This window comes from Canis lupus, chromosome 14, assembly GCF_048164855.1.
Source record: "Canis lupus baileyi chromosome 14, mCanLup2.hap1, whole genome shotgun sequence".
Taxonomy (NCBI): domain Eukaryota; kingdom Metazoa; phylum Chordata; class Mammalia; order Carnivora; family Canidae; genus Canis; species Canis lupus.
The window spans coordinates 49,597,451-49,616,590 of NC_132851.1; the positions used below are offsets into that span (position 1 = coordinate 49,597,451).

At 41.9% G+C, this 19,140-nt stretch overlaps 1 protein-coding gene across 1 annotated transcript in view; it reads right to left on the reverse strand.

Moving 5' to 3' along the window:
• KDR (kinase insert domain receptor) overlaps nt 1–18,840 on the reverse strand; it is a 43,743-nt gene extending 24,903 nt beyond the window's left edge. Inside the window, exons 1-13 of the mRNA XM_072775088.1 lie at nt 18,684–18,840; nt 14,399–14,492; nt 12,198–12,394; nt 9,035–9,165; nt 8,634–8,802; nt 7,903–8,042; nt 7,099–7,276; nt 5,519–5,633; nt 5,266–5,429; nt 3,300–3,453; nt 2,256–2,379; nt 1,634–1,742; nt 440–781 (exon numbers count right to left, since the gene is read on the reverse strand). Of these exons, the coding sequence (XP_072631189.1) occupies nt 440–781; nt 1,634–1,742; nt 2,256–2,379; nt 3,300–3,453; nt 5,266–5,429; nt 5,519–5,633; nt 7,099–7,276; nt 7,903–8,042; nt 8,634–8,802; nt 9,035–9,165; nt 12,198–12,394; nt 14,399–14,492; nt 18,684–18,750 (1,984 nt within the window). The 5' untranslated portion in view covers nt 18,751–18,840. The remainder of the gene's footprint in view (nt 1–439; nt 782–1,633; nt 1,743–2,255; nt 2,380–3,299; nt 3,454–5,265; nt 5,430–5,518; nt 5,634–7,098; nt 7,277–7,902; nt 8,043–8,633; nt 8,803–9,034; nt 9,166–12,197; nt 12,395–14,398; nt 14,493–18,683) is intronic.
• Between the last annotated feature and the right edge of the window lie 300 nt (nt 18,841–19,140).

Below are 19,140 nucleotides of genomic sequence, written 5' to 3' on the forward strand. Positions count from 1 at the left end.
CAAATCCCATCCTCATGGACACAAAGACCACAATGTGCCATGGCTGCCCCGTGGTTGCCTGTGTTTTCATCTTGTCTACCTACTTACCACTGTGAACTTCTGGAACCTTCTTAGCTCATAGTAGGCATTCCATGAATACGTGTCTACTAAAATAAACAAATGCCAAGGATAAAGCAGGAATTTCCCCAGTTTAAGCTAATCTCTTGTAGATAATAGTGAAGTCCTATCATTAGAGCTAGAAAGGAACATGTTATTTTCTCTTTTTAATACATCACTTCACCACTATTGGCCTCTTTCTGCCTCCAGAACATTCGGTGAATAAGGCAAGTGTGCACCAGTCTACTTCCTATGCTCCTATAGGACAGTGATCTTACAGTCCCTAAAAGTACCACATTGAAGGCTTTCCAACTGTCTTTGATGACCAAAATTGCCTCCTTACCTAAAACTGTGAGCTGTCTGACCACACAATGTCTTTTCTTGGTCTTCCTGTCCTGAGCGAAGCACACATAGTCTCCTTGGTCCTGCAAGGACACATTCTGGAGCTCCAGGATCAAAATGTCACTTGTGCCATTAGAGAACGTGGTGGCATTCATTCTCCAAAGAGCATCCAAGTTCTTGCAAACAGGTGTGGGCACCTCTCCCGCATGGACTGCCAGAGCCTGTGGGCCAGACTTGTACCACGTGAGGTTCTCAAACGTAGTTCTGTCTGCAGTGCACCACAAAGACACGCTCTCCTGCTCGGTTGGCTGGGTGTCCGGTTGCAAAGTGATTTCAGGGCCCCCTGAAATATAAAACCTACGGTTAGAAAATGGTGATTTAATTTGGGCAGCACACTATTGTCTTCCTGTTGCCTTCAGACTGCTGTAAAGCACCAAGAGAAGTGAAGCCCTAGCAATCCCAGCAAAGGAATACAAGGAGACTACCAAACTAGACAGTTCGGGCTCCAAAATGTATTATTTTACCAAGATGCATTCCTCAGATACGTATCAAGTCTCTACTTTGGGCTCAAAACACAGCTTTAGAGATTAAAAAAAAATCCAAAACATATTGAAAGCAGATAATTATACCAAGGAACTTTAAAAATTAGTTCCTCATTGACACATCACACTCAATGACACTGAAGCTATATTTATGACAACAAATTAGCCCGCACTGAACTCTTGACCACCTAGTCCGGTCAGCTAAAGCTTAACCATAAAATTAAGATGCACAATCAGAATCAGCAGCACTGGGCAGAAACTGCCTCTGTGTCATTGCAATTGCCTCCGGAAAACCCAACACTGTCAACAGCTCAGCAGCAAGCCCACCAATACTGATGGAACCCCAAGAAGCCAAGCGCTGTGCTAGACTAGGATGGTGGAGCCATAACCGTGATGCAGGATTTGTGGCTAAAAAAATATGCAAAACCATCCTCTCCCCTGAGGGAATGGGAGAGTCAGTTCTACCGACTTCCCACGCACCCAACAGCTAGCTGAGGAGTCTTCATTTATGAACCAAAGCATCCCCAATCAGCCCAAGTCCTCTTCCGAAACACCATGCCACTCCGGAATGGCAAGGGCCACAGAGCATCAGACAGCCTAGTGCCCCCTTGGCAAGAGATCTAACCCCCCCCCAAAGGGAGAGCAATACTCACTGATCACGTGGAAGGAGATGACCCTCTCTCCTCTCCCAACTTTATTGACGGCTTCGCATTTGTACAAAGCTGACACATTGGCTGCTTGGATAACAAGGGTACTTACAGTCTGTGGAAAAAACAAATCCCGGGCTGTAAACGATGGAGGCTGTGTTTATGCTCATGCTTTCAGACTAAAATTCAACCCGTAAGACCTGTCTGTTCCATTCACACTACTGCACTGACCTCTCTCAAATCCATGCAATAATAATTACTCTGGTGTGGTTCATGCAATACACAAAACAGGCATTGGAAACCGGAAAGCAAATAAAGTGTTTCAACTCAGCACTGTACTCATTTCCATACTTGTAAACTCAGAATCCCCTCACAACAGATGCAGAGATTTAACAGCATACATGTTTTATCTTTCTCTGATAAGATATTAATAAGTCGACGGCACTTCTCAAAGCCAGTGGTGTTTTCAAACTAACTTCATATGTTAGTATTTTATAGTACAATTAACGTGACCATCAATCGCTAATACCCCTCGCATACGACTGCCCCGTGCTTCCACGCCATCCTTCCATCCTCCCATAAAAGAGAGAGAGAGACAGATTTTCAAATTAAGGAACTTCGAACTCACTTTGTTCTTTCCTTCAATTAGGGCAAACTGATTCTTGTTGACTTCAATTTTATTTCCCCCCTGGAAGTCATCCACGTTTCTCCATTCTTTACAAGTGTATGGGTTTGTCATTAAGACAGCTTGGCTATAAGGAAGAAATAAGAGCTCTTATGATGCCTGAATTTTTCTTTAGTTCAAGTCCGTGGCAAGGAAAGGAGTGAGACCTCGGTTATTCTGTTCTTAGAAATAACTTTCAACGCACCCTACCACGTTACACGATTTGGCGCCAATTAAAAATAGGCCTCGGCAAAGAAGGAAAAGGTTCTAGGTAGATTCATTCAGGATACAGGAGGGAAACAGCTATTCTGGGAACAAACCTCCATTCATAAATTGAACCGACAAGACAATTCAAGTTAATTTAGTTCAAAGGAAGACAAGGAAACTAAGAAGTCAATTGGGCTTCTTAAAGTAATCTCCCTGGGACTGTGGCCTTTGTGGAGGAAATGGTCAGCATCTGAGGAAGAAACTAGTAGTGGCCATCTCAAAAACAACAACAGGAAGTGAACTGCACGGGGTGGTAGTGGGTGGCCTGTTGTTCTGTCTTCCTAAGGATGTCTGGACTTGTGTTAGAACCTGATAAGCTGGGCCTAAGAATCCAAAGGCTGCATCTTGGCCTGTGGCTCCCTCACATCCATCAGCTCTTCCTCTGAGATGGACCTTCTCTCAGATAAGAAGGAGACAGTGGTATTCACCCGTTGACTGGAATAAGGAGAAACCCCAAAGATTGGCTATTGGCAAGGTGGGCAAAGAGCCTGCGTTTCGAGAAGTGTGCGCACCAGGGCTAATTTAGGAAGAGAGAGCTAGCTAATCTCAAGGTGGGACATCCCAAGGAAAGGTATCTCCTAAAACGTTATGATATGGAGAAAGATGGTAGGATCGGAAAGGACCACTTGGGGCATAACTTTCTGGAACGGCCTTCTTGGGGTGGGGAGCATGGAGTCCTACCACAGTGTGGCCGTGAGAAATGCAAAAGAGCAGGCAACTAGAGGACGTAGGCCTACTCACGCGGGCTTGTAGGCGCACTCCTCCAGCTGCCAGTACCAGCGGATGTGGTGCGGAGGGGGGACGGCGTAGACCGTGCATGTCAGCGACTGCGTGGTGCCATACTGGTAGGAATCCACCGGAGAGATCAGGGATTTCTCACCGATCTGGGGCGGGACTGGAGATGGGAAAAGCCACTTTTTAATTGGAGATCCTCTTTGGGGAACAAAAGCGGGAGTTTTCATCAACCCAAGCCTAGGATTTTGCCCTCCTTTTCTTTTTCAAAGAACAGCTAGACTTGGAAACAGGCGCTATGACTGCTGGTGACACCCATCATCCTCACAAGTGGAGGACTTTGTGCAAGTCTGGCCACCCTCTGCCTCGGTTCTTCTCAGTCCGCATGATAGGGGGTAACTCTCCCTGTGCTCCCAATCTCAAAAGATCAGAAAGAAAGAAAATCATCCTGATTGTACATTCATTACACGCTAGCGGTTGTCTAAGTGCTCTGCGTGGGTTAACCCATTTAATCATATGTGAGAAAAATGAAACAGAAAAGTTAAATGACTTGCCCAAGGTCACCCACCTACCTCTCCTCCTCCTCCCTCTCCTTCCTCCACTTCTTTCCCTCCTTCCTTTCTCCCTCCCTTCCATTTCTCCCCTCTCCCCCTTCCTCTTTCTCACTCTTTTTTTCTCTTTCCTTTTTTTGGCTCCAAAGTCACTGACGCAAAACTTCTCCCATCACTAGCAACTTAAGGACTCAGATTATACTCTCAAATTTTCACTTTTCTATGTTAATTTTATATAGCGGGGTAAATGCTAGGGTGAATCCGTTGTTTAGTGACTTCGTGAGTTCTTGAGATGGGGTTATACACTGTCCATTTTTACATCTTTATTTTGTGTTCATTTTCTTTCCCCCGTCCCCCACTTACTAGCTTCTCGCCATTCCCCAGCCCCCTACTCCTGAGTGGCTTCTAAGTGACATTGCTGGAACCTGTTTTCTTTAAAATACTCCTGAAGCTGAGATCCCAGCAAAGAAATGAAGCTGAGCTCAGTGGACATACAGAGTGGTGGCAGGATATACGGGGAAGCACCTTAATTTACAAATGAAGATCCTGAAGTTTTATTATGCCATGCCAGTAGGGAGAACAAAGAATTCCAACAGAAAAGTATTTCCTAAACTATGTTTGGGGCAAGAGATTAATGGATTTCCAGGGTGGGAGGGGGGACGCTCTGGTCAAATAACTTTGTTAAAGCCTCAATACTTTGTCTCTTCCCCTGGAGAATGGCAATATACATGGATATTATGTAAAGGTCCTGATAAGTCCTGTTATACAGACACCTATTGTACATTGACTTAATATCTCCTACACTTACTTGACCATGTTCCCCACCCAGAACGCTTTCCGTCTGGAAAAACGACATTCAAATCATCCTTAAATCACAACCTTAGTATCTCCCTTTATAGCCTCAGAGTCAGATAGGTCCTAGTCTCTTGTTTTTTGGGTTTTTTGTTTTGTTTTGTTTTGTTTTAATTGTTAAACTGCCAACAAGCCAACAGTATCAACCTGCAAAAGCCTTCTGAGTTGGAACCTGCCTGTGCAACTGGCTTCCCACAAAATTCAAAAAGACTTACAAGTTTGCATGCCAGGTGCCTAATTCCATGAGACAAGAGCAAAGGTAGTACGACAACTGTCCCTGTAGGCATTCTTATTTCATAGCATATTGCCGTCGAGTGTATCATCTACATCAATACTGCACTTGACACCAAACAATCCACATACACAGCCTCTTAGGCTAACATGTCTAGAGTGCAGTGTCCTACACCTCAGTTTGACTCTATTGCTCTCGATCATATTTATAAATAGGAGCCCATTCATGATGTCAGTGAAGCAACAGGTGACAAAGGAATGGTGGCCTGGCTGTTTAAGAAGATACAGTCTTAGTCTTTATAATCAATTTTGGGCAGAGAAGGAAAACTGAATGAACTCACCATTCACAACCAGAGATATCACGTGGCTCTGTTTCTCCTTTGAAATGGGGTTGGTAAGGATGACAGTATAATTTCCTGTATCTTTTTCACTCACTTCCATAATCGTCAGGACATGCCCCACTTTTATTGTGTGATTGGACTCAATGGGTCTTCCATTTTTATACCTATGGGGGAAAAAAATCTCAGGAATTAGTATCATTTAAGGGTTTGCTTTCAGGTGGAACAATGCTTTGCATTCATTTGCAATACATACCATTTTATTTCAGGGGGAGGGTAACCAAGGTACTTCACAGGGATTCTGACACGATCTCCCACAGTGGCTTCCACCGAAGATTCCATGCCACTACCAAAAGCAACAAAGGGTTTTTCTGAAAGAAAATAAAAATAATCATTATTTTAAATGTCAACTTATTATAAATGATCATTTGGTTTAGTTATGGTTTCAAGTGAAGAGTCAAAGATCTGGAGAGTCTGCGCTGCCACAGTTCAGGGATTTCCCCACACTTCCTTTCTTTGGTCACTGTCCAGCTTCTCCCACACAACCGGCTTCTGCATTTGGTTTCCTCTCTCTCCAGGTGCATACTACAAGCTTACTGACTGCTCAAGTCTCAACCAAGCATTTGCTTTTGTGTGAAGCTCCTCTAAGTCCTCCAGGGATCTTGGTTGCTTCTTCTCCGCTCCCCTGGCACCCTTTATCTACCTGCCATATGTCCCAAGGACTCAGTCCTCAGACCACTTGTCTTTATCTACACCTTCCCCCAGGCTCAGCTGTAAACTATCATTCACATTCCTCCTAAATTTGTATTTCCTCCCCGGCCTTCTCTGGGTTCCCGGTTTATATATTAAATATCTCCACTCGGATGTTTAGTGGGCATGTCCAAATAAACACACCCAACACTGTTTCTCCAAATCTTACTTCCCTGTCAGTCTTCCCTATCTCAATAAATAAAACGACCATTCGCTCACTTGCTCACACTAAAAATTCAAATCATCTTCCATTCTTCTCTTACTCCCTACAGCCACTGAGTCAAAAGGCAGATCCTGCTGGCTTTATCTTCAAAAATATATCCAGAATCATATCTCTTCTCTCCACTCCTACCTCTACCAGTTAGTCCAAGCCACTCACTATCTCTCACCTGGATAACTGTAACTAGCCTCCCAACTCGTTTCCCTATTCCTGCCCTTATTTCTCTGAACTATTTCTCATAAAATACATAGTAGTCCTATAAAAACATAAACCAGAGCATGTCTCTCTCTGCTCAAATCCTTCTATGAATTCCCATATTATAAAATCCAAAATCATTACCAAGGTCTCTAAACTGGGTGCCATATGAATCATCACCTAAACTGAGACTTTTATGTGTTATTATGTGACATTATTATAAGGGAAAGAGAATAAATAAGAAACAAGGTTATTTGTTCAAAGCCCCACAGATAGTAATTAAATCCAGGCCTCCCCAATTACAAAGCCCATGCTTATTCACATAGGCCTCTCAGCCTTGCAATAAAATGAAAAATTTAAAACTATCTTCGATAATGATATTCTGCTTATTATACTATGAATAACAGTATCAACAACCACAACACGTAAAATTTAGTGAACACTTACTATATTAGCTCATCTCATCATTAAAGTTGGGATTTGAACCCAAGCTATGCTCTTGACCTATAAATCATATGGCCTCCCTAGCCACGTGACCTCAAAATGTCTTCTGAATGGAGCTCAAAAATGTCTTCTGAATGAACAAAATAGGAATCACTACTGACCTAAAGGTATTTAAATCATCCCACTTCTCAAGGCATGGCATAATTCCAAAGGAGATCTTAGCTTACCGTGGACCCTGATGAATGTGCTGTTCCTCTTGGTCATCAGCCCACTGGAAGCTGCACAGGTGTACCACCCTTGGTCACTCCGGGTTACACCATCTATAGTCAAGGTGCTCAAAAATTTCTTCATCTCACTCCCAGACTGGGTTTTTAGGTCCCGGTTAACAAGTTTTTTATGCTGATGCTGAAAAAGTGTTCATGGAATTTTCAAAGTCTAGCATAATATTACCTGATAGCTTCTAGATACCCACGAGATCAAGTCTTGGCCCTTGGAGAACACTATTCATGCTAATAATAGGGACTTCAGAACTTTTCACATCATCTAGACAACCAATATATTTGGTTCCAGAAGAAATAAATGGAATCAACTGAATTAAGATTTTTAAGGCCTCACATAGTGGGAATGAGATGGGTAGGTACTGCACAAACACAAGCAAATATGACCACTGCTTATGGAGAAGTATGTCTCATGCCACCTTTTAAAGACAATTTTCCTAAAAGCAAAAATAGAACAAAGACTTTGGAGCACAGAAAAATAATGCAACCTGAAAAGATGTAATCACATAGAGAAAACTAATCTTCAGAGCCTGATGGTAGCAAAGTGGGACAGAGTTCTTGGCATTGCATCAGTTTTACACGGATGCTATATGTTCTACAGTTCTTTTAAACTGTGTGTGCATGTGTGTGAGTGTGTGTGAGTTAAGGCCCTTACATTTTATCTGGCCAGAGAAGTCCCTATCTCTCAAACAAACTCTGTTGGGGCTTATTATCAAAGTATTGAGAGGTCTGGCTTTCAATTGTTAGTGTTACCTTCAAAGAAGGGTATTCCCAGTTGAAGTCAAGCCCTACGTTTAGTTCAGTTCTTACAGTACAATTTAAGACAAGCCTCTCTCCAACAGACAGCTCAACTCCGTGAGGGGGGCTGAGAATCACATCATAAATCTTGTACCCTAGAGCAAGTAAATTGAAAACACAGAGAAAGAAAGAGAAAATAAATGTATAACTTTGCACAGATTTTTTTTTTTTAATGATGCAACTTCAGAATGTGCCATATCATTTTTCCCCTAAGGGCCTCACCAATACTTGGTAACTCCCAGCAAAATGGCCTAAGAGACTTACAAAGCAGACCTGAAGGAATCTCAAAGACAGCCCAGTAGAGAGAAAAGCAGTAAAATTTGAGTAGTCAATAGCCAATGAAGCCAGCTTTAGTAAATCACTGAGCTTTCCATAAAAAAAAGTATAATTAAAAGAACTGATGCCAAGCAATGCTCTGAACATTGAATTTTCCATCAAATATGCTCCGATAATAACACTCTTTTCCATCCTTAGCCTTGGCAAGAAAGGAGAAAAACTCAATTGCACATAGGTTTCCTTGGTAGAGAAGAGCAGATGTAATGAACTGCCCCACACCAGATCTTAAAATAATGTATTTTTCGATATCCTTTATTCTTCTCCCTATATCTTCATCTCCAGGATCTTAATAGAGGAAGCCATTCTTTAATATCTGATATTAATCATATGGAAAGAAACTGTCCACTTACCTACAACCACAACTATGTACATAATAGACTGGTAACTTTCATCATTAATTTTTGCTTCGCAGAAGACCATGCCAGCATAGCTGATCATGTAGCTGGGGATAGTAAAGCCTTTCTTACTGTCCCAGGAAATTCTGTTTCCATCAGGAACAAACCTCTTTTCTGGATACCTCTGAGTGGAAAAAGAAACATCAAATATTGAATAAAGTGCTTTCCAAAAGTGAAAACCATGCGAAATGATCGCTAAGGAATTCATCACTAAAGAACATAAATTTGTTTTATTTATTATCATTTTGACTCTTCTGAAAGGATCTTTAAAACAAATGGTTGATAATACATTATATATAGCTACTCATCTTAACATCATGAAAACATGAGAGATGATTGAAGAAGATGTAACTTACTGCACAAAGTGACACATTGAGGTTGGAAATGGACCCAAGACATGGAATCACCACAGTTTTATTTTTGTTCTCAGTGATGTACACGACTCCATGTTGGTCGCTAACAGAAGCAATAAATGGAGACCTGTAATCTAGAAGAAAATTTAACTCCATTAGTTAATGGCATTTGCTAGAAAAGTTGATCTTGTTTCAAGTTCATAAACTCTAACCAGAGAAGTCAATGATTGAGAATGACATTTCACACCAGGCAAAGGAATCCACAGGTTGGTGTGCTGGTAGATATCTGGCTCCAAAGATATGCTGCAGAAAGGGTATACGCGTGTGTGTGTGTGTGTGTGTGTGTGTGTGTGTGTATGAAAAATCTGAAAGAAAACTCCTAGAATGAAACTGACTCTTTCCACTAGGATCATCAACAAGTAGAATGTACTTTATAGGTTTCACATTTAAGCAGATGTTTCATTATAATTTTTTTCAAAATGAAGGAACATGTTTCATTTTTCATATACACTTACATATACACATATACATTCTTCTTATATACTAAACATTTTCCAAGTACATAAAAGTTTTAAAGTATTTTTTTAATTTATAAGTAATTTTGAAGTTAAATCTGTACTTTACCTATTGAATTTTATTAATGCTTAAAAAAAAAGCATATTCTTTCTGTAGGCAAAGAATGTCCAAAGGCCATGAAAATAAACTAATGAATTTCAAAGGATCTTTAAAATAAGCAGAAGATAACTAACAACTTTTGGGTTCAATTATTCAATGGAAAAATTTATTTGCGTATTTTAAGACTGTGAACACTAGATATGAGATTCTTTATAAAATAATGTTCAGTGGTTGTTGAATTTAGTTTAAAATTCAGCAGTCGTTAATATCTTCAATGACAAAAATTCAAAAAGCCACCATGGCAAAAAGTGAGAAGAAAAAAAAGAGATTTTAATGTCATTCAAACATCGTTCCTACAGTGTGTGAATACACCACTGGGAAAATAGTCCACTCTCCCGAGATAGAGTCGCTGTAGTGTGAAGTCGTGCTTGAAATCTCACAGAGATAATGGTTCAGACTGCTATGCCCAACACACCTGATCGAGCTTTTCCAGAGCTCTTCAGGATAACTGGTCCAAGTAAAGAAAGAGTTAATTAAACCAAGGGGAGAAAGGCAGCTAATTCCCTGCAACAGCAGAAGTTTGATTTCCTTCCCAGCTGGAAAGCACAGAAAGGCAGCCAATCCAGCCCACCACATGCCATAGCCATTATCTTATGAGGCCAAGACCCACTTCCTGGCTCCATCCATTGCTGGAGGGAATGGGGTCAGAAGACTAAGGAAGTAAGGTAGGGACCGGAGGGGACAAGAGGGGACATTTAAAGGGCCGTCCATAGGGAATACTTCAGTGCTTTCTTTCTCATTGTTAAACTTCATGACCAAAATCTTGGACAGCTCACCTCCTAGAACATTAGGCTTAGACAGGAAGCAGAATTTAATGGTATACCCAAAGATGGGCAGTGCACAAATAAACAGTGCCAGGGATTGCTACTTCTTAATAGGAACCTACCTTCCAGCCACATACTATGAAATATTACCACGCTTGCTTACAGAACAAGTCTTTGGAAGCTAAGTTAACCCCTTACGTAAGACTAAAGCTATTCAGTAAATCAATTCTATTTCAGCATTCCAAAAAAAAAAAAAAAAAAAAAAAGGAAATAAACAAAAGAAACCCAAACAACCACCCATCCTCTCAAAATAAAATATTTACTGTAACTCATGAAATGAATTTTCACATGTCTCCAGGTTTCCTGACTTGGGGAGAAGGAAATAACGAGATATTATGGGAGAGGTTCATCTTGTAGTATTTCCAGACAGGCTAAAAGCAGGAAATCCTTGCAATCTTCTGAGAAAGCCTGATCTCCCAAGACTGCCAGATCAAAAGGAGCCAGAAATTCTCGAAGATCTGAGCCTTGTCTCTTTCAAATTCTGCAGAGGAAGGAGGAGGGCACAGAATTCTATCTTGGACTGTGCTCATCCTGGGCAAAAATAATTCTCAAATATTGTGCAATCCAGGAATGACATACGTTATCTTGATGTAGTCTCCATTTTCTCACTGCACTGACCATATTGCATTATTGAAATGTAAATGGAGATATGCAAAGTGTGCTTCCTAAAGCTAATGAAATTCCCAGTCTATAAGAGATGCTTCTGGAGAAAAAGTCTAAGCCATCTTCACCTGCCTCAAATCCTCCGGGATGCGAAAATATATATAAATGCATAAATAAGATGTCTAAACAGCTCATTTTCACTGAAAAGAAAAATATTTAATATATCCAAGCAAAGTACTACATATATACAACACTAACATTCCCCAAAATTATATGACAGATTTATAACTATCATCAGTTAGGTCAGTTTCCACAGGAAAATTAAGCTAGTATAGGATTTTTAAAACACAAAAGAAGACATAATTTTTATTATAAATACTAAATACGTATAACACTGTTTTATTCTACGTGGACATGTGTTTTATCCTACATGATGTCGATCCCAAATTGCAAACTCTAGAAAGACGTGGCTTCTTATCCAAGATCTCAGACCACACAGGCAAAGAAACACTGGCCTCCAAAGGCCCTTTGAGGTAATATCTTCATTTGTGCAAGAGGATGAAATTGTCTTTCACAAAGTATAAGTGGGAGAAGAGAAGTTCTTATGTACAAAAAAAGTTCCAGAGCTCTTAGCTGTTTCCCTGTGCATTCTTGGGAAAACCTCCTCCCCCGTCATAGATAACCTATCTCTCCACAGAAACCCCTCCATAACGCACCCCTGAATCTTCCTTTTCAAGGACTTCAGGTTCTTTTTCTCAAACATCAGAAGGCTTTTAATAAATCCCTGCAGCCAACTGTGAACACAGATTTCCCTGAGAAACAAAGATCAGAACCACACTAACTGAGCAAAAGAGATGTAATACGGGCCCAAGTTCCAGAACAAATCAATGAGTCTTGTTCTCAGAGAAAGCCTTGAGAGAGAAGAATTCTGTGTATTCCTGTTGGCAAACAGCCTTTGGAGCGAGCCTTTTGTTGTACTCCAGTGTACTCTATTCTTCCCTGCGCCTATTGTGTTTTATAACTGGTAAATCAGCTTGGGAAATGAATTCCATGAAACTACTTACCTTGAACGTAGACATAAATGACCGAGGCCATGTCAGTGTCCCGATAGAAGCACTTGTAGGCTCCAGTATCATTTCCCATCACTTTTGGAATCGTGAGCATCTTACAAAAGAAGCTGTCACTGCACTCAGTCACCTCCACTCTTTTCTCAGAGCCACTCTGATTGTTGGGCCAGAGCCAGTCCAAGTCCCTCTGTCCCCTGAAAAATTAATTCCAGGGAAGTAATCATGTGAAATGCCACACTATGGGGCTGTTTCTAAGAAAACAGAAGGTTTGTTTCTCAAACTTATATAAACCCAACAGACAGATTCGCAGCTTTCTACCAACAATGACAAGCTGGATGGACAGATGACAAAAAGCCATAAACTCAGCTTCAGACATTACGTATAAGGATTCCTGAGTTTTCTATTAATCAACTCATTCACTCAACAAATATTTTTTAAGCAGGTACTATGTGCCAAATGTTGTTAAAGTCTGGGGATACAGCAGTGGACAAATCAGACAAGAGTCAATGCCTTTATGGAACTTTAGTCTAGTTAGAGAAAGCAGGCAATGAAACAGCAAGGGAACCTCAACAAAGCTAAATTATTTTTTTAAGTAAGTAAAAATATGTGATGTAAGTAAAATGTAGGGTGGTGATAAGTACTAGAGAGGAGATATAGAATATACAGAGAGTAAAGAGCTCTGGAAGGAGGGGGCTTGATGAAGCCATATGAATATAGGGAGGAACGGTGTTCCAGGCAGAGGGAACAGAAAATGTAAAGGCCTTGGGGCAGGAGTATCTGGAGTACCAGGGGAATGGCAAGGAAGTCGGAGTAGTCCATTAAGAGTGAGCAGGTGGGACAGTAAGAAGTGAAGTTCAGAAGGAAGAGGGCACAACTGTCTAAGAGCCTCACAGGACCTTATACAGGCTGCATTCAGAGATTACTTTCTTTGCAGCATTTCCCTGCAAAGCCCTGAGAAAGATAGTCACATTAAAAAGAACATAGATTCTTCATTGATTCTTCTTTCAAAGAATCTGAAATTTCCATGAAGTTGCAGCTACATTAATGAAGTTACTTTCACACACTTCATGGCTTTTTCAGGACATAAGAAATTCTTTTGAATGAGTTTTAAAAGGGAATATGGGATCTTTGGGGATTTTAAATGGCCTCTGTTATTGAGGATGGGTAAGAGGAAAACCCACTAAGAAATGTGTCTTCAAACAGCAAAGCTAGAGAAATAGCACTGTTACTATGTTTTCTCCCAAGGGCTGGGCATTGTTGACCTACCCTTGATAAGGGGACAAGGGCATCCTTCACACTCTGCAGTCTAAAATAGATCTGTGTCGTGTTGAACACTGGTGTTCATCAAGCATAAGCAATGGCAGTAAGCTGCCCAAGGTTCTCTGTGGACCCCTAGCTCTCTTCTCTGAGGGCAATGTCACCTCCACTCATGTCTCCACATCTCTGCCCAAGACACACTGAGAGTTTCCTGAGAAGCCTCTGGGTCCACTGTATTAAACCCTAAGGTCTCCTACGTTTCATTTTGGGGTAGGGGCTCTGACACAAGATTTAAATGCTTCTTCCTTTCAAAGAAGCCTGCTTCCCCTGTTAGCAAATATCAATAGCATGGCTTCTTGCTAGCAAATGAGAAGAGAGGCTTTCCAGAACATCAAGGCAAAGCATGAAGTCCATTACCTTGTGCAGGACATGCACTCAGTACTATTAATGGCTGAAATTTAAATTGCTATTACAGTCATAATTTTATCATAAAATAAAATTCTTGGCAAGGGCTACACAAATGTCCAAGAGCTATTCTGAATATGATAAATATGGCCCCAAACTCCTTCAACTCCATCCCTTAAAGGCAAGAGAGTAAGTTCTCAATTTCACTTATGTATTCAATATTTATTGAGTATCTACTATCTACTATGTGCCAGGTGCTATATTGTATGCGTGCGTGCATGCGTGTGTGTGTGTGTGTGTGTGTGTGTGTGTGTCTGTATTAGCAGAGAGTAGCAGGAACAAAATTCCAGCAAAATTAAATGAAATTTTTAGGAGAAGAGCTTTCTCATTTTTTTCATTATTAAATCATGTATTGGAATCCTCACTAGTTACAATTACAACCACTCTATGATAATTCTGCTTACAGAAATTATTTTTCCCTCAATAAGCAATGAGTTACTTAACCCAGGAAATCTGAATCTAAAATGCATCCTTACCTGCAAGTAATCTGGAGAGTTGTATTAGCCATAATTGTAAGTATGTCTTTTTGTATGCTGAGTCTGGGTGGATGAAGGGAAACACTAGGCAAACCTAGAAACAAATTAAATAAATGAATGTAGTTGCCACTGAGTCAGACCCAATAGGAAACACCTTCCATAAACAATGCACACTCTATACTTTAAAAGGCCTCTTCAGCAATTCATTGTGTAAAACTGTGAATTTACTTTTCACCATTCCCAGTAAAAGTTCACAAACTGTGTCATAACAGGAAGAATGGGCAGATGGTCATAAACCAACACAAAAGTTCTGCAATTCATGGAGCTAGGGTGGAGTTCCTGTTTTCCTGCATTGCCAACTTCAAGGTCTTACAAAAGGATATAGGACATTGAAACCAAATGAACCTTCATCTGATGATCTCACTCCCTTGGGAAAGGACCCACTGACATTTCTTATAAAGCATAGGATGCACACATTTGACTAAATTGCTGATTAATGAGTACTCCTAAGAGAAACTTCTATATAGTTCATCTATGAACCCTGAAAGGGGGGGGGTGTCCATGACATTGTCTCATTTTTCTTTTTTTTTTTTTTTTCATTTTTCCTTTATCAATTCTCTAGTGCACTTCCCCTGGTAACTGAACTGCCAAAGTTGGAAGACTGTAGATTAAAACTAGGTGAGAGGAATTGAAGAAGAAAAAAGAAATTGCCAGTGTCCCTATAATACACCTATTAATACACTTTTCCTTAGAGAATGGAACTAAAAAAGCGTAATGCTAATGAATTACAATTGGGGAATCTCAGCTTATTAATCAAAGTTCTGAGCTCTCCCTGATACACAAGAAAGCTGTCTTTACCTAAAAATAAAGCAGGACAGATTCCTCACCACAAGTCACACCACAGCAAGAAAACAAAGTTCTCTGTGAACTAAATGCAAAGAGCTAGCAAGTAATGAAAAACTATCAGGGAAATAAAAACTGTCCACCATGCTAGGGCCTTAACTAATATCCAGATCTCCAAATTATCACCTTTAAAAGTGATGGATGCTGGGTAAGCACCCAAGCTTAATATGATCCTTGACTCACGTCAACTAAGAGCAAATGACTCTCTATCCAAAGAAAATGAGAACACTAATTAAAAAACATACATGCACCCCTGAGTTTATTGCAGCATTGTTTACATCAGCCAAGATATGGAAGTAACCCAAGTGTCCATCAATAGATGAGTGGATAATGAAGATGTAGATGTCATGGGATATTACTCAGCCATAAAAAAGAACGAAATTTTGCCATTTGCAATCATGCGGATAGAGGTACAGAGTATTATTTTAAATAATATTTGTCAGAGAAAGACAAATAAGCAAAGATTTCACTCGTATGTGGAATTTAAGAGACAAAACAAATGAACAAACAAAACAAAAAGACAAATAAAAAATAGACTCTTAAAAATAGAAAACTAGCTGATGGATACCAGAGGGGAGGTAAGTTGGGAGATGGGTGATACAGGTGATGGGGATTAAAGAGTATGTTTATCATGATGAGCACTGAGTAATGTACAGAACTGTTGAATCACTATATTGTGGACCTGAAACTAATATAACACTGTATGTTAATTATACTAGAATTTTAAAAATAATTTTAAAAAATGTTTAAAGAACCACTGACTTCTGAGGCCTAAGCTACCCTGATCTTGTTGGGTAAATAAGACAGTATTTGCAAATATGAAAAAGTAAGAGTAGAGAGAGTGAGCAAATATCCAGTGCAAATACCTAATACACTGAATCTGTGGATCCCAAAGTGAATGGCCACAGACAAAACAAACAGCTGATCACATATATTTCTACACACTCACCCAGATGTACAAAGTAGGTTGTTGACACAACTGCAGATTTGTTGATCAATATCATAGTTTAAAAAAAAAACACTAGAAATTAAGTTGCATCAGTAAATCTCAGAAACTCATTGGTATTGGTACTGACTTGTGTTTGGGCCAATAATTCTTAAGCTTTAGGACGTGTAAGACATCCCTAGCCCTCCAAATCTGCATTTTAACAAGCACTTAACATGATTTGATCACACATGGTCTATGGGATACTCTTGGACAGCTGTTGATCTGGCTTATCATGTTCAGTTAATTAGCGTAGCACTTTTCAATATGGAAGGAAAAAACTGTCCTCAAAGTAGACAAACAATAAAGCAAAGTGTTTAAAGCAATAGAAAAGCCTTCCAACAATGAAGTCTCACTTTGTTTAAGAAAAGGAAAATAAAAACAACTGATTCGGATGAGTTCAAGTATCAAACTTGGCTGGGAAACACTAGGTTGAGAAACATGTTGAAAGCAGTAACTTAATACAATTTGTACAATGATCCAAATGAGAAAGAACGGATTATTTGGGCACATTTATGTGAGAAAAAAAATGTAGCAAAAGTACGGCTCTAAATAAGCTATGTTTGTCCTACCAGCAAAATAAGAGGTTCTTGAAGATCTCTCATAAATTATTGTCACGGATTATCTCACCCTCTGGACACACTTTCTTATGTTAAAAAAATTAATTAAAGATATGTTCCCCCTTCATAGGAAGCTAAGACAATACCATACTATCCTAGAGACATGTATACAACAAAAATCTTTTCAGCAAGCCTCTATCAATAAGGATAACTCCAAATTCGTATCTGTAGACCAACCAACATTCGATTTTGTTTTCCTCCACTAAGCTTCATTCATTTCCATGGGCAAGTTTAAGTCCTACTCTTCAGAAAATTCTAAAGAAATAACTACAAGAAGTACATATGCTGCTACTCTATAAAAAGCCCTTCTATGTTCAAATCCTCTAACCCAAATTAATTAATTTGTGCGCTATTACCCTTCCAGCTCAAAGACAGGAAGGAAAAACAACAGTGCCTCTGTCTCTAGAATTTGATGGCACCAATTATAGCCCAATCCAATTAAGCAAGTCACACACTCCAAAAGGGCAACCTCATCGTTATATTCAGGGCAACCCGATTGCAGTTACTACTGCTGCGCTATGAAACACCCCAGGCTTAGAAGCAACTCACTTCTTTGTGGGATACTGAACAACCACATGTTCCAGACCATAAAGGGGGAGAGCGAGGTCTTGTCAGGGACAAATGAGTGTCCATGGTGGAGCTGGCCCCGATGAACCAAGTCATTATTAAGAAAATTTAATAACTATAGATAGATGATCTTGTTACTGTATACGAATGCCTTTTCTTTTCTTTTCTTTTCTTTTTTTTTTTAAGACATGCGATTCTTTTATTCCAGTGTAAGGAATTTTTCCCCGAATTATCTGACTTTTTTTTTCCTCCCTCCACCCTCTCCCCTTTCTCACCCTCCGAAGAGTGGAAATCTGGAAATCGGCAAACTCTGGCCACAGAAAAGAGATACGAGAAGGGCGCGTGGGGGAGCGGGGAGGGGAGGGTGTTGAGTAGAGCGAAGAGGGAAAGACAGACATTCATGGCATCAAGAGCATGTGTGTTCCTAATCCTGAAGGAGACTGACATTTTAGGTGGCAAGGAAAGAACCGAGGGGCGCTAACTCTAGCTACCGAGTCCCGCAGAGTTAAGTTTTCAGAACTTGAACTTCTGACCGTGCGCTTATCCCAAGGACCCGAGCTTTGAAAGATGCCGTTGTTTTACATAAGAAGGTGACTGTTACTTGGAGACATTTGGGGAAGCTGTCACACCCCCCCCCCCCCCCCGGGCTGAGAGCCCTTTCACCTTCTCCCTGCAAGGAGAGCAGCATCCAGCATCAAGGGGAAAAGAAAAAAAAAAAGTTTCCCTCCCGAGCCGCACCCCCTACACGGTGGGTGGGTTTGTGGGCTGCAGCCCGGAGGGAAAGGCACCCCGGGGTCCCCCTGGACTCCGCGAGCGGAGCGCGCGGCGCGGTGGGAGCTACTGGCCCGCGCTCCCTGCGCGGCGTCCCTCCCGCCGGGCACCTCCTGCTGCCAGCCGCGGGCGCCCGCCCTCCCGAGAGCTCCGCAGGCCCGGGTCGGAGGCCACCTTCTGCAAGGAACCGGGGCTCTGGAGACCACCAACTCTTTGGAAACCCTTGGGCCAATCCAAGAGCGTCAGCCTCCAGGTTGGCAAATGAAAAAAAAGAAAAAAAAAAAAAAAAAAAAAAAAAAACGACCGAGTTGTCAAGTGGCTTCGCTTCGCTCCGGCTCTCCGGTTCCGGGGCAGGCGGGCCTGCAGGACCTCTCGGCATCCCCGGTCTCTCGCCCGCGCCCGACCTCTCCGCCGTCCTTCTGGGGCGTGGGCTCCTTACCCCCGGAGGCAGCCCCGGTCTCCACGCAGAGCCACAGAGCGATGGCCAGCAGCGCCTTGCTCTCCATCCCGACCTCGCGCGCGGCGCGGCGCAGCGCCCCGGACTCCGGCGCGGCTCTTCCTCCCCGGGCCCGCCCCGAGAAGAAGGCGCGGAGGCGGGACGGGCGCCGCAGCGCAGGACCGTGCGGCGCGGGGGGCAGGGCGGGGGCGCCCGGGCTCCGGCCACGGCGCGCAGGGGCGTCTGCGGGGGCGGCGGGCAGAGGAAATGCGCGCGGCGCGGCGGCGCTGGGCTTCCCGTAGCGCGCAAGTGATGCCCCGCGCGGGCCGAGGGGACGGCACGGTGCACCGGCCGCGCTCCCGGGGTCCCGGGGCTCAGTGCGCGGTGGGAGCCGGGGCCGAGACTCTAGAGCCTGGGGGCGGGGCCTGGAGGGGCGGGGCCTGGGTGGGCGGGGCCCTAC